The following is a 15779-nucleotide window of genomic DNA, read 5'->3' as shown; positions in this document are numbered from 1 at the left end:
TAAAGCATGAGCATGACTGCAAGTCGTACAGCAGTTGCTATTGTATATGATACATATAACACTTTCAAAATGCTCGAGTGAAATAAAACAATGTTTATCACATTTCTATGCAAATATTAATGAAATGGTATAGTTGTTAACGTTGCCATCGAATTGCTGAATATTTTGATCTATTCCCCTTCCCACTTCTGTTAATATTTTTCATTGAAAATATTGAATGTTTAAAGAGCTGTTTGAATTTTTGATTAGTTTTATACTATAGTTATTGACCATTTAAAATAAAAATGTGTAAATGTTCTTTTCTACATTATAGGGTAAAGCAATGATATTTGCTCCACTCAGAGGGAATACTTTAAACCAGTTCTGCAATCTAGCTGAAAAAGCTGGTTTCTCTATCCAAAGACATGAAAATTATGATGAACACATTTCAAACTTCCACTCCAAGGTTAGTTTTCTGCTCGTGTTAGATAACACTTTAATCCGCATTGCATTTTGAAGAGATCATGGTCCTTTTGGCAGGTAACCTAAATGTTTGATTAAAGTACTCTTAGGTATGCTGCTTCTAAATAGCTATTTTTTTGTATCTGATTATTCTGTGTGGAAGAACCATCCTTTATCTTTGCATGTCTAGAAGAGCTTTATAGAAGCTTCTCCTGTTTACCATTTCCTCAGAACTAATCTGTTCATTCATAAGGGTCCAATTGAAAACATTCAGATGTTTAATTCAGCTCATCTCATATACATTTATCTTCAGCAACCACATACATTTTTTAAAAACTAAAAGCTTGAAGGTGTTGACACTATTACATAGAAAAAATATGGAAACAAATAGGAGATAAATGTCTAATTGTATCATAGTATAGTTTAAATCCTTATCAATTTTTTGTGACTGGGCCAGTTCGCAGCTTCAGGCTGCGAAATCTCATACAGAATTTTACAGTTGTGAGGTTATATGTCGGATCCTGGCACTACAAGATTTAGATCACTGACACTTATCTCAGCGATTTTAAGCTTGCTTTCATAAAGCAATTGTTATCATTCTCCTCTTTTATTACACATAGGTATAGTGTAATATTTTCAGAGAAAACCTTTTCTGAAGTCCCTTATTTTTCACCATATTTGTCAGTCCTACTGATCAAAATCAATGTTATTACTTGGAGAAAGGAGAAATTCACTATACAACTGACACAGAGATCCGGACTTTTCCAGTGCCATCTCCTTCCATTCCCCCCCCCCCCTCCTTTTTACCCTGGCTAAAGAGAAGGAATTGACTGGAGCCTCCAATTATTTATGACTAAAGATGCAATTCTTTACTAAGTTTCTTCTCAAAAGAAGCAAAAAGTAATTTTAGCCATTTTCTTTCCCATCGTGAGAAAGTCACTTGCAATTCAGAACTTGTCCTGTGCAAATTGCACATATGATTGTTTTCTACAGAAAACTTCCTTTTCTGCACAGAAAATAAGATTCAGAAATAGTTTTCTGTGCGCAAAAGCAGTTTCGTGTGCATCAAAAGTTATTTTTGTGTAAAACAGCCATATGTGAATTGTGCATAGAATGTCTATAATTACAGCATATTGTGCACAAAACAACCATATATGAATGCTGAGAGAATAAATCCTAAGCTGCAGAGTCATGTCAATCAATGATTCTTCTCATGTTATCTGATCATTTTTGAATAGTTTCAATTCCTACCTATGACCAAACCAATGTATTGCAATCCATGATGGCTAAGATGCTCATGAGGTTACAAAAATTGGGTTCTATATTTTGCTGTGTAGTTTTTTAAACCTAGTTCATTTTCATTTTCACTTACAAATGGGATTACGTGTGAAGCACCCAGTGGTTGCTGGTGGCTCAAAAATTATCCACTATGATTAACCCTACTTTGGGAAGAGGGTTCAACACATTGGATAGCTCAATCAACATTTGGATTACAATCTTTGTGGGGATTCACTGCTCCATTGACATGGGAGCCAGACTCCACTGGAAGTACCTGCCATGTGCAGGACACGACAGTCTAATACTATACTGCTTGCAGACTCCCTTTTTTATCAGAAGGCATAGGTGGAGTCAAAATAGTTGATTACTTTAGGAATATGTGTTTTCACATTTTGGCTTTTATTTTGGTTTTTGCAGGTGGGTCAGATTCTGGAATCTGTAAGTTGATTTCACAAGTCCCTTTTAAGGAAAAAGCTAAATTTTTAGAGCTTTTAATTTAATAATGTACTAAAGAGAATGTGATGGAAATGGTAATGCTAGAATCTAGAACCATCCAGTGAAATTGTTTGTCAACTCAATCAGAACAGACAGAAGAGAAATAACTTCTTCACCCAACACATAATTCATTTGTAGAATCCGTGGCCACTGTAGAGAGCAGGGACACTATTTCAGATGAATCTAAAAAGTGATTACACACTGGCAGGTCTGTTGTTGACATCACAAACATGGTAGAAATAATACCCAATGGTTTAGATGCAGTGTGTTGTTAAATACTAGCTACTAGTAGACTTTATTGGGCTGCCTTTTGTTGAAAACAGGACTACGTGGCCATTTTGATCTGTTCCAACAGGGTTCCTTTTGTGTTCTGTTTAGCAAACTATCATTTTAGAGAACTTATACAGCCAGGGAAAGCCTTCCCGTCTGAACTTGTTATCACATGGGTGCATTTCATTGACTATGTTTATCTTTAAATTTGTGACACCGTATCTCGAAAAAGTTACTTTTGAGTATTATTCACCTAGAATCCCCCATACAGCGTGCTCCATTCGTGCCTGTTGCTGTGTTGAAACAAAACTTGGAAAATATCTGGACTATTAGGTACTTACTTCTAGCAAAGAATCTTGGAGTAGAGAATGGAATGGGGCTCACCACCTACCCCTGCTCATACTGGATTCCTGGTTATTTCTCAAAGATGAGTGTAACTCTGAAGAAATCTTTGACAGTCTTAGCAGATAACCTTTGGATTTTGTGGGCCCTCTGCTTTAAACAAGGGATTCCTTAGTCTTTAGCCATCAAATCCAAGGTATCTGTGATGTTGGTTGGAGGTTGGTTCATGCAACCCTTCAGCTTCTTGATCTTGCATTATGTATAGCTCAGCTTCCTAGAGGCAAGGCAATTTACATGATGCCTCTACCCTATTAAGCTGAACCATATGTGGTTTCCTGTCTTTTTTTTAGTATAGCCATCTGCCCTTAAGGCAAAGAGAAGACCGGGGGAACCAGCACACAGCTTGATCTGGCAATAGGGAATGGTTTCTCTTTCCTTCACCACAAATTCAGATGCTAGCTAAATTTTGCCCTGTATTAAAGACTCAGAAGGTATTTTCCATTGAATTAAGACTTTTGGGAGATTTTGCCAGTACCGTCTCCCTCTTTTGAAGCATATTACATTTCCACACAATCAAAAGCCAAGCAGATGAACTGTATTGAGTAATATAATTCATGTTGCATTGGTAGAGCGTGAGTAATCGTGTCTCATTCTGGTGACATTTAAGTTCCAGTGTCCTGCAGTTGGTTTATTTTTTATTGTCTTCATGATCATGGGATTATGACCCAGAAATTTAATTTGTTTGCCTGATGCCCTCTAAGATAATACTGTTTTAAAAACAATTTCAATAGTTAATTATATAAACCTGTTGTGAACCAAATCAAAAGAGGTACACCTCCAAATTTGCTTCCCCTGTTGTTATTTGTCTTCAAATTGACTCTGGGCTCATCTACACAGGCATTAAAACATACTCAGCCAGAGTTGGCTTCTGGCTATTCCCAATATCAATGTAGCTTCAGGGCATGTGTGATGACTCATGGGCCATGTAGTCCCGTTCCTAGTACTATTGTGGCAGATGAAGAGGAAAACTTGGGTTTCCCACCATTTCAGCCAGAATTGGAGCCCTTGCACCTGCAGGATGTTTGCCCTCCAGAAGTCAGCCAAACAAGCCTTGAGCAGAAATCTCCCCCGTTTTCTCGCCGGGATAATTATAATCGAGATAGAGGCGCTAGGGAGGCAAATCGCAGAAGCGCCAGAATTGCTGCCAGACAATTAGCTGATTAAGCCTGTTTCCCTTGGGAAATCTTAAGGAGTCATGCATCTGGACACAGTATGGGTTTCACTTCTTGTTCCCCAGGGAAAGTGTTCCTTGGCGGGAAAACAAGATCCTATATAGGTGTTTAACCGCAAGGGTATCCTTGCGGAGTCAATTCGTCAGCTTCGGGAGCGAGATCGTGTGTGGACTCGCTATTCCAGTTCCTTGTTTCCAGGACCTTGTTCTTTTTCCAGCCCTGCCTTGTTTCCCCGGACCTTGCCTCGGACCTCGCCACGGACCCTGTTCACGTCTCTCGCTTCTTGTTGCCTTGAATCAAGCCTTGTTTGCCAAGAATCTATTTTGCTCTCCAGCCTTGTTGTCAAGCTCCATTGGACTAAAGGACCTTGTCATTTCCCCACACTTTGCTTGGCAAAGTGTGTGTTTCGGTTATTGGATTATAACTTTGGACTCTAATATCTCATATTGGACATTGTTTTCCTGGACTATATTTGACCTTTCCTGAAAGGTCTACTTCTGAACTTTATTCTTCACTTGTTTTTATTGACTTTATATATTCCTTTAATAAAGATATTAGATAGATTCTGGTCTCTGTGCATGGTTATTGGTGCTCTGCAGCCTGGGTCCTGACAGTTTGACTCCGCCACCCTAAGCACCAATTAACCTAGACCAGAATGTCTACAGGAACCGGGGCGGAGGCCCAACCACTCAGCTACACCATTTCCAAGGATGAATTAGACAGAATCCGTGATACACTCCATACGCAGGAGGGAGAGATACGGGGCTTGAAGGAACGAGGTGTCCGGCTCCCTGGCCTGGCGCTTCCAACCAAGTTTTCCGGAGAAGCCTCCAAGGTCCATGTTTTCCGTCGCCAATGCCAGGCATACATAGAAGCCCGTCAAGCCGAGTTTCCCCAAGAAGAGGTCAAGGTGGCGTGGATTTACAGTCTCCTAGAAGGGCCAGCGGCCAATTGGGCGATGGCGCTATTTGATGCGGGCTCCATGCACCTAAGTTCCGCGCAAAACTTCCTGAACCACCTTAAGGCGACATGGGGGATCGAGGACAATGTGGAGGCGACCGGCCATAAACTCCGGCGCCTCTTCCAAGGGGACAGGCCGTTGTCCCAGTACATAGCCGAGTTCCGAGTGCTGGCCCAAAACACCGGTTGGAATGATATAGCCCTCAGGGGACAGTTTCGTGAGGGTCTCAACTTTGAGATGCAGGAAGAAATCTCCATGGTGGATCCCCCAAACTCTCTTGAGAGACTTATTGATCAATGTTTACGAGCCGAAGTCCTGCTTGCCAACAAAAAACAGTGGCTCCGAGGCCAGAGTGGAAGAGCAGGAGTGAAACCTCCCGCTCCCGCCAGTATTCAGCCGCGTCCAGTGTGGAGACCCCCGCCACCAGTCCCATACCCCAGAGGAAGCGAGGAGGAGCCGATGCAGTTGGGCAATGTGCGTCCCAGATTAGATGTTGCCGAGAAGGCCCGCCGCCAACATTTAAACCTCTGTTGGTACTGCGGGAACGGGGGCCATTTCGCCAGAGAATGTCCAGCCAAGAGAAAACCCGCCACTCGCTTGGCGGCGGCGTCCTCCGCGGAGACGGAGATGGCCGAGGCGGCTAGCGCAAAGCCGGCGGGGGAAGCCAGTGACCGGATGTAGAGAGGCACGCCAACCCGGTCAAAAACCCCACTCAAGAGCTGCAAACTGGGGTCCTATTTCTCCTAGTGGTCACATTGTGGTCAGCGAAAAAAGGACCCGTCATGATCCATGCCATGATAGACTCAGGGGCAACAAACAATTTCATCGATAGAGAGTATGCCGACTCTCTGGGATTACAATATCACGATTTCAACAACGCCCGGGTGGTGCAGGCTATCGATGGCCGTCCCCTAAAGACGGGTCCAGTAAGTCAATGGACTGAACCCACCAGGATGTGGATAAGGGAACACCTGGAAGAGATTTCCTTCTTTGTTACCGAGGTGCCCCATTTCCCTGTGATTTTGGGAATTCCATGGCTGACGCTCCACGACCCAAACATCTCCTGGACCAACAGAGAACTACAGTTTGCTTCAAAATATTGCCAAAACCATTGTCTAGTAGCCAAGGTCTGCCATGCCACAGACGCTGAGCCCATCATCACCTTACCCAAGAAATATTCAGACTTTTGGGATGTTTTCAATGAAAAGGAAGCCGAGAAACTACCCCCACATAGACCATATGACTGTGCCATTGACTTGGTGGAGGGGGCCCCGATCCCGCGAGGACACCTCTACTCCCTGACGGAACCAGAGCAAGAAGCTCTCAGGGAGTTCATAGAGTCAAATCTTCGCAAGGGATTCATCAGACCCTCTCAATCCCCAGCTGCCTCCCCGGTGATGTTTGTGAAAAAGAAGTCAGGGGACCTACGCTTGGTTGTGGACTATAGAGCATTGAACAATATCACGAAGCGGAACCGCTACCCCCTGCCTTTGATCTCGGATCTATTAGACCGAATTCGAGGGGCCAAGGTTTACACCAAGCTGGATCTTCGGGGGGCTTACAATCTAGTTCGCATCAGGGAGGGGGACGAGTGGAAAACCGCTTTCCAGACTAAATTCGGATTATTCGAATCCCTGGTCATGAATTTCGGTTTATCTGGAGCTCCCGCAACGTTCCAGCATTTTGTCAATGATATTTTCCAGGATTATCTAGATCGGTTCTTGATCATATACCTAGACGATTTTTTGGTGTTTTCTAGATCACAATCGGAGCACGAGAACCACGTCAGGTTGGTTTTACAACGATTGCGGGATCATGGACTATATGCCAAGTTGGAAAAATGCGCTTTTGATCTACAAGAGGTAGATTTCCTGGGCTACCGTGTCTCGCCACTAGGACCTTCCATGGACCCGGCAAAAGTTTCAGCAGTATTGGAATGGCGGGTGCCAACCAACAAGAAAGAAGTGCAACGCTTCTTGGGGTTCGCGAACTACTACCACAAGTTCATTCCAGACTTTGCCCGCTGGTCTGACCCAATCACCAGCTGCATCCGTGGAAAACAGCCTTTCCGCTGGACAGAGTAAGCAGAGAAAGGGTTCCAGCAACTAAAGAAGTTATTCACGTCCCAGCCAATTCTACAACACCCTGATCCTAAAACCCCTTTTGTTGTGCAGGCTGACGCCTCTGATGTGGCAATTGGGGCTGTACTCATGCAACCAGTGGGAGAACATCTTCATCCTTGTGCCTTTTACTCCCGTCAACTAACAGCCCCAGAGAGAAATTACACTATTTGGGAGAAGGAACTTTTGGCCATAAAGGCAGCTTTTGAGAATTGGGAACATTGGTTAGAAGGGGCCAAATTTCCCATTGAAGTTCATACTGATCATCGAAATTTGGAACATCTAAGAACTGCCCGCAGGTTAAATCAGAGGCAGCAGCGCTGAGCTTTATTTTTTGAACGTTTTGACTTCCAGATCCATTACGTAACCCCAGCTCAGACCAAGCAAGCAGATGCTCTATCACGGAAACCAGAATATGCTGAAGGGCGCAGAGAGAGCTTCGAATCCCAATTGCTACAGCCCGAAAACTTTGCCACGCTCACAGTGGGAAACACCAAATCCACCACAGTTGAGCCAATTCCCTCTACTTCAGGACCCCTTTGTGCTCAAGAACTTAGAGCCAGTCAACAGGCGGATGCCTGGGCTCAAGATCAAATTCGCCAAGGACTATGTTTCCCCTTCTCACTTAAGGATGGGCTATTATGCTACAGAAATCATGTCTACATCCCTCCAGGACCAGGCAGAGAAAAGGCACTTCACCTGTGTCATGACTGCAAGCCAGCAGGACATTTTGGACTTTTTAAAACCATGCATTTGATCCTAAGAGATTTCTGGTGGCCCAAGATCCGCAAGGATGTAGAGAAATATGTCAATACCTGCCCGGTATGCCAGCGTTCCAAGACAAGAAGGGAGAAGCCCTCAGGGCTGCTGCATCCCCTTCCTACTCCATCTCGTCCATGGGAGATAATTTCTGCGGATTTTATCACCGACCTACCACCCTCCCTTGGATATACCACGATTCTAGTGGTGGTGGACCTTTTCACCAAATTGGCCCACTTCATTCCTTGTGATGGCCTTCCCACGGCCAAACAGACTGCAGATCTATTCCTTCAGCATATTTTCCGGCTACATGGATTGCCCAAGAGTTTGGTCACTGACCGTGGATCTCAATTCACCTCTCGATTCTGGAAGGCACTACAGAAACTATTGGGCATAGACTCTCGTTTATCCTCAGCTCACCATCCCCAAACGGATGGACAAACGGAGCGCACCAATGCCACTTTGGAACAATACCTTTGCTGTTATGTAAACTATCAACAGGACAATTGGGCTTCCCTATTACCTCTGTCAGAGTTTGCCTACAACAACGGTGTCCAGGCTTCAACCAAGGAAACCCCGTTCTTTGCGAACTACGGCTTCCATCCACGTTTCTTTCCTCCTGTCATTGAAACCTCAGAAGTCCCCGCAGCAGAGGACTGGCTGCAGGAACTCACAGCGGTGCAACAACTATTGCTCCAACAACTGGACCAAGCCAAGGAGGACTATAAACGCCACGCTGACATTCATCGTCAACCGGGGCCCGAAATCAAGGTAGGAGATCGGGTTCTGCTGTCCACTCGTTTTTTGCCCTCCCACCGTCCCTGCCGGAAGCTAGATGCCCGTTTCATTGGCCCCTATCCAGTGGTGGCGCAACTTAACCCCGTGACTTTCAAACTCCAACTTCCGCGCTCTATGCGCATCCATCCAGTGTTTCATCGCTCCCTGCTCCTTCCGGCGGATGGTGTGCGCCCTGATGCGGACCGGCCGGCTCCCACCCCTGTTTTGGTGGACGGGGAGGAGGAATTCGAGGTTCAGGACATTTTGGATTCTTGCTTCCACCGCTGCCGCCTACAGTATCTCATTGACTGGGTGGGTTTTGGCCCCGAAGAACGCTCTTGGGAAGACACTTCCACAGTCCATGCCCCCGACTTAGTCCGCCGCTTCCATCAGGCCTACCCTGCCAAGCCGCGGCCCCGCACCTCGGGAAGAGGGCCCATTTTGGAGAGGGGCCTTGAGGAGGGGGATAGTGTGATGACTCATGGGCCATGTAGTCCCGTTCCTAGTACTATTGTGGCAGATGAAGAGGAAAACTTGGGTTTCCCACCATTTCAGCCAGAATTGGAGCCCTTGCACCTGCAGGATGTTTGCCCTCCAGAAGTCAGCCAAACAAGCCTTGAGCAGAAATCTCCCCCGTTTTCTCGCCGGGATAATTATAATCGAGATAGAGGCGCTAGGGAGGCGAATCGCAGAAGCGCCAGAATTGCTGCCAGACAATTAGCTGATTAAGCCTGTTTCCCTTGGGAAATCTTAAGGAGTCATGCATCTGGACACAGTATGGGTTTCACTTCTTGTTCCCCAGGGAAAGTGTTCCTTGGCGGGAAAACAAGATCCTATATAGGTGTTTAACCGCAAGGGTATCCTTGCGGAGTCAATTCGTCAGCTTCGGGAGCGAGATCGTGTGTGGACTCGCTATTCCAGTTCCTTGTTTCCAGGACCTTGTTCTTTTTCCAGCCCTGCCTTGTTTCCCCGGACCTTGCCTCGGACCTCGCCACGGACCCTGTTCACGTCTCTCGCTTCTTGTTGCCTTGAATCAAGCCTTGTTTGCCAAGAATCTATTTTGCTCTCCAGCCTTGTTGTCAAGCTCCATTGGACTAAAGGACCTTGTCATTTCCCCACACTTTGCTTGGCAAAGTGTGTGTTTCGGTTATTGGATTATAACTTTGGACTCTAATATCTCATATTGGACATTGTTTTCCTGGACTATATTTGACCTTTCCTGAAAGGTCTACTTCTGAACTTTATTCTTCACTTGTTTTTATTGACTTTATATATTCCTTTAATAAAGATATTAGATAGATTCTGGTCTCTGTGCATGGTTATTGGTGCTCCGCAGCCTGGGTCCTGACAGCATGTGAACTGCAGGATCGGACTGATCTGGACTGCTCCACTGCCCACAAGGTGACAGCACAGGGAAAGGGGGATGAATTGTGCCTACATCACCGTGGTCCCAACTTCCAGATGGCCGAAGAGCTCTGCATTTCTGCTCCAGACTGACCAGTGTATACATTGCCTCCAATTGAAATTGTTTGTCTTATGTGGTTTCTCAGCAAGATTTTTTTCAGAAGGGCCATGCTCTTTTCTAAAGAGTGTAATTTGCTTGGGGGAAAATCCAATGAGTTTCCATAGCTAACTGGGAATATGAATCCTGGTCTCTTGTAGTTCAGTCTCTTAAACTACTACACCACACTACTTCTTATTCCCCTCCATACTAAATGGAAAAATAAAGATAACAGGACAGGGACCTATTGTAACATACCAAGGTGAACCAGACAGCAACAATGGAAAGACAAGAAAGGGAGCCTGTGAGACACTTTGCAGGAGACTTGATGGGGTTATAATTGATTGCTTTTGACTGTGGGAGGCACGTGTTGCATATGACTGCAGTGGGGAGGAAACTGATGGCTGATCACAATTGTACCAGTGGCCAAATAGTTTCATTATTTGCACAAGTGAAATACATATGAAGTCCCACCTGCCCCCAAATGTAACCACACATTTACTAGTGGCACAGAACCAGATCTCAAATGCCAGAGAAGCAATGATAATAAAACTGTAGCCAGGAGTTGAGTTTGGAAAATTTTAAATAACAGTAATGCTCACAACATCGCACTGAATGGGCAGATTAGCTTATGAATATTTAAGGACATAAATCCATTATTTGATTATAAAAGAACCAGCATAGTGTTGGACTAGGACTCTGAAAATGAGGGGCCAAATCCCCACTCAATCACAGAAATCTACTCTCTCAGAGGAAGGCAACAGCAAAGCTGCTTTGAACAATTCTTGTCAAGAAAACCCCGCATTAGGGTCACCATAAGTCAGAACCAACTTGAAGGCATACAACAACAACCCTGTGTCGCTATTGTTTGTCTTTCATCTTAGCCTTTACAGATGGAACGAGGTAGCTAGCAGTAAAATGAATAATACATTTTTAAAAAGTCCCTATAAATCTGAAAGACTCATTCTAATTATTTCTTTTTCTGTGCCTATTTGTTTTCCTGGTTTCCTCTCTTTTTAAATTTTGGAGAGGTCTTCATGAAAACGTATTCCTAGTTTTATCATTCTTCAGGGGTCAGTTCCCTCCCCAGGGAGTATTTGAGTGGATCGGAGATGCATTTTGCACTTGGGTGCAACCAATTGTACATGGCCATTAACACAACAATTTATGCATACCTTCTTAGAGTAATTACGTATTCAATGGAGAATACTCCTATATAGAATTGCAACCAGATTCTGCATGCAGTGTTCCAGTTTCAGACTGTTGCCATGTATGATAGTTCTGTTAGGTTGTGCAAACAGTTGTTGTGTGCTTTCAACTTATGGTGCCCATATCATAATGCAGAGCGTTTTCAGTGTGTAAGTGTGTCACACAAATGTAATGAAAAACCGCTGTGTATTTGAAATAATCAATAAATCATATATTTTAAAATATCTCATGAAAATCTTTCATTTATATATGCTGCATCCCCATACATTTTGTTATTGCAATTTATATATGTGTCTGTATCTCTTATAAAGAATTGGGTTATCCTTTGATTTGCCAGGAAAACTGAATTTCTGTGTCACAAAATGATGCATGCCTAAAAAGTGTGTCACCAACATGAAATGTTTGGAAAGCTCTGTCATAGGGTTTTCTTGGAGGGGGGTAGTTAGAGAACCCTTTGCCTTTGCCTTCCTCTTAGGCTGAGAGATTGTGACTTGCCCAGATCATCCAGGGGATTTCCATGGCTGAGCAGAAATTCAAGCCCTGATCACCTGGCAAGCCTCTAGCCAGAGGGGATGGGTTTAAGGGTACAACCCCCCTCGAAATGTTTCAGGTAAAAAAAAAAAACTGGTTTATTCATGAATTGGTTAACAAGTACAATTGGTTTACCAGGCAGCCTGGAGTCCTATTTCATCACATTTGCTCCTGCTCAAACCAAGCTTTAAGTAATAAAGAAATAAATCATCACCTCTTGGATTTTTATAACTGAGCAGTATAAACAATTGTGAAGTACACGGCTACAGCATGCAACTAATAAAGTTGCATCTTACAGTGATGTTCAGTCATAGAGGTGAACTCAGTGGGAAATATTTTGAATGGACATACGCCAGCATTTCCAAATTTACATCTAAATATTCTAGTTCATTATTTAATGCTTCCCTAAACAGCCAGTGAGTCAATATATTCCCTGTTTGGATTTTACTCATCCCCTCCAAAAAACAAACAAACCCTCTAATAAGAAAAAGGCAATTTCAGTTGTATGGCATTTCACATACATTTTCTTGCTTTAGTTTTGTAGTTGTAAATCCCGCTATTTAAAGTTTGCCTGTGGACTCGCAATCTCTTTGCTTGCTACCCGTCCCTTTCCCAAACCCTCGTCTTTCCCTCGGATGAGGTTGCTCCCAAATGAAGGAGAGGCGTTTTCCTTTTGGCTTCATGTTATCCTCTTATCCCTACTGTTTTGGAATAGAGCGTAACCAGCTGGAGAACTGTAAGAAGCCTGATAATGCAGCTATTTTCTGCTGTCCCGTCTTAATCTTGTTACACAAATGGTTGTGAAGAGATTCATGAATTTTAATTTTGCCCTCTGCATTAGTGCTTCATGTCACTCATACGCAGCTGCCTTCTATGGGGAGTTGTTCACCCCTCCTTCTACAACAGGGGGAAAAATTAGTTACAATCTTGGCAGTAGTGCAAGTAACAAAAAAAAATCCACAGATTTAGGCAACCACCCATGAAGCTGATTAACAGTCAGTGATCAGGAGGAACAGCTTTGCCTCTTAAACTTTTCACCTCTCATTGTTAGCTGTGAAATTTTATTTCCGTTAAAAAGCAAGCCTGTAATCAAAACTGGGCCTTCCAACACTTTATGCCAGTGCTTTTGTTTAAAATTGTACCCACATCATGGAAGTGGACTATTCAGAGGCCAAAACAGCAGAAGGTAGGAATGTATATATAAATATATATATTGTTTGTATTTTTAGATCAAGAATTCTTTTCTTTTATGTAGTGGAAGTTTCTGTCTTTTTGTTGTTGTTGTTGTTGTTGTTGTTGTTATAGCCATGTGACTTAGGAGATAGGTCTTATACCAGCTTTTACAATCTTAAATATTAAGTTCATAATGTCTACTTTGTTAAAAGTAGCAGCAAAAAATAATAATAAAAAAACCCACACTGACAAATCTAGTTGGTGTTGCTTTGCAATGCACACATACACAACACATTGCATTTGAGAGATTGCATATTTTCCTTAAAGCTGCAGCAGTGTCCCTCCACTTTTGAAACCCTCCATTGTGACACGTGCCTTTCTGTTTTAATATTAATAAAACAAAGCAGAAGTGGCTTTAAAAACAAAAGCCAAAGCCACTACGATTTGCTCTGGATGTGATGTCAAAAGAATGGTCATATTGCCTTTTCCCTTATCTGTTTGAAATGCCACATTATGACTGGCTGGTGCTTATAATCTGTATGGTGTGCTGTTGATAATTGTGGCTACTGTAAAGGGTAAACAGTATGAATTCCTCTCCTGCTGCTGCTATTCACCCCATGGGTCTGAGTGTGTTACATCCAATTAGGAGGTAAAGCATAATGCTACTAAGAGCAGCCATATAATTTATTTCAGTCCTCATAGGCCTCTCTCGCTGTCCCCCAACCTCTTTCCCACAAAATTGAAAAATTGTTTTATTCACAATTTGCTTTTAGTTGCTCATGGGTTTCAAAAGGCAGGTTTATGAGGGCTGCTTTTTTTTCATTTCATAAAATTACAATCATTAATTGGGCTCAGAAGTGCAACCATGATGTGGGCAATAACACTCTGCATAATATTCCAAACTAGAACATATGCACTGTTTGCAAATGGATCTATATGCATATACGAGTACAATAATGTTATGTTTCTGATGCACTTATGGCTGGATAACAGGTTGCAGTAATACATGGCTTTGTGGCGTTTCTTTATTTGTTTAACGTCCCCCTGCTAATCTGGAATGATGTGGCTGGATCTGGATTGTTCTTAAACTCTGTAATGGATACTTGGTGCTGGCCACCAGAGGTCACTAGAGAATTCAGGTTAAAAGAGGCACGGGGGCATATCAGATCTGCCACAACCCGGAACACCAACAATATTTTATGGGTTTCCTTCACAGATTTTGCAATATATTATTGCTGGATGTTAGTGAATGAGGCAGCTGACACAAACCACACCAGAGTAGAGGATTATCTGCCATAGGAAAACCTGTTCAAAGTTTTATTTCGCAAGGAGTCATTTCCCCCCTCCAAGAATATTTATAGAATATGTGACGCTTGTTAGTTTTTATCCCAGCAAACAGACTACAAACTGGAACTGGAGAGAGAGCTTTGGACAGGAAACAGTTCACTCCATGTTTTTTTTTCTTCAAAAGGGATATTTTCAAAATTAGAATTCCAGGCAAAACAGGCATAAAAATGCTGTTTGGTCACTTGAGAGCACTTGGTTTATTTGGGGTATTGTTCCCAGGGAAGTTTGTGCCACAGTCAGTCAGCTAATTATTATTATCAAAGTTGCCAGAGCACTTTTGGACGGTATAAAGTAAAATGATTTTTTTTGCTGCTGGAAGAAAAGGTAGTTTTATTGAAATACCAAGCTGGATATGTACTTAGCACCTAAAATGCTGCCAAATTTATAATAAAAACCATGTGAGTCATCTTATCCAAACAGAGAGAACTATCTATGTTCGCATAAAGGGGATTCAAAAACCAATTTCTATTCTTTAATAATATGGATGAAAATTTAAAGAATCAGTTGCCATCTATGAGCAAGGGCCCCCCCCCCACCTGATATAGCTGAGAATGTTTAATTTCCATAGAATTAGAGAATTGCATGTGGGAAAGACCCTTGTTTGTATAACATCGATTGTCATAATGGCCCAAGCCGGTCATAATCTTCACTTCAAACCACAAAAGAAGGAAATACAGGCTGAGTATCATTTATCCAAAATGCTTTGAACCAGAAGCGGTTTAGATTTCAAATTTTATTTCATTTTGGAATACCAATATTTGCATATATCTACGTAATTAGATATTTTGAAGGTGGGACCTAAGCCTAAACATGACATTTATTAATGCTTCATATAGCTCTAATACACATAGGCTGAAGGCATTTTTATGCAACCTCGTTAATAATTTTGTGTACATTAAATCAACAGACAGTAAAAGTGTCGCTATCTCAGCCACCAATGCGGATAATTTCGGGTTTAGAAGTGTTTTGGATTTTGTTTTTGCAGTTAAGAGATGTGCAAACCAGTAATTTGTTAGAGCTGAAAACAGCAATAGGATTTATTTTTCCTTACTATATGTCCTTTATATTTGTATTGGTCTAATCTGAATAGTTGTTTAAATGCAGTTTATACTTGTAGAAAATATATGCCTGATATAATGCTTTGCTAAACATGTTATTTCTGACAGCTGCGTAAATTAGTTTTAAAAGCCTAGTCTTTTTTATACCACATTAAATTGTTTAGGGTCACACAACTTTAATTCTGTATTACTTCAGTATTGAAAGAAGATTTGCTTTGTGTATATTCATACATCCTGAAATTGCGATAAATGCTATTTCTGTTTTTAGTCTGGTGTCTTACACTT

At 42.5% G+C, this 15779-nt stretch overlaps 1 protein-coding gene across 13 annotated transcripts in view; it reads left to right on the top strand.

The window, feature by feature from the left end:
- camkmt (calmodulin-lysine N-methyltransferase) overlaps positions 1 to 15779 on the top strand; it is a 796752-nt gene that overhangs the window by 340386 nt on the left and 440587 nt on the right. For 8 of the 13 annotated variants that reach the window (XM_062968944.1, XM_062968940.1, XM_062968943.1 and 5 more), the window contains exon 11: positions 314 to 445. In XM_062968944.1, the coding sequence (XP_062825014.1) occupies positions 314 to 445 (132 nt within the window). The other 5 variants (XM_062968937.1, XM_062968947.1, XM_062968935.1 and 2 more) reach the window with 3 other exon arrangements.

The sequence above is a fragment of the Anolis carolinensis genome, chromosome 1, assembly GCF_035594765.1.
Source record: "Anolis carolinensis isolate JA03-04 chromosome 1, rAnoCar3.1.pri, whole genome shotgun sequence".
Taxonomy (NCBI): Eukaryota; Metazoa; Chordata; class Lepidosauria; order Squamata; family Dactyloidae; genus Anolis; species Anolis carolinensis.
Note: the sequence above shows the minus strand (reverse complement) of the source record. Positions and strands in the feature narration are given on the sequence as shown.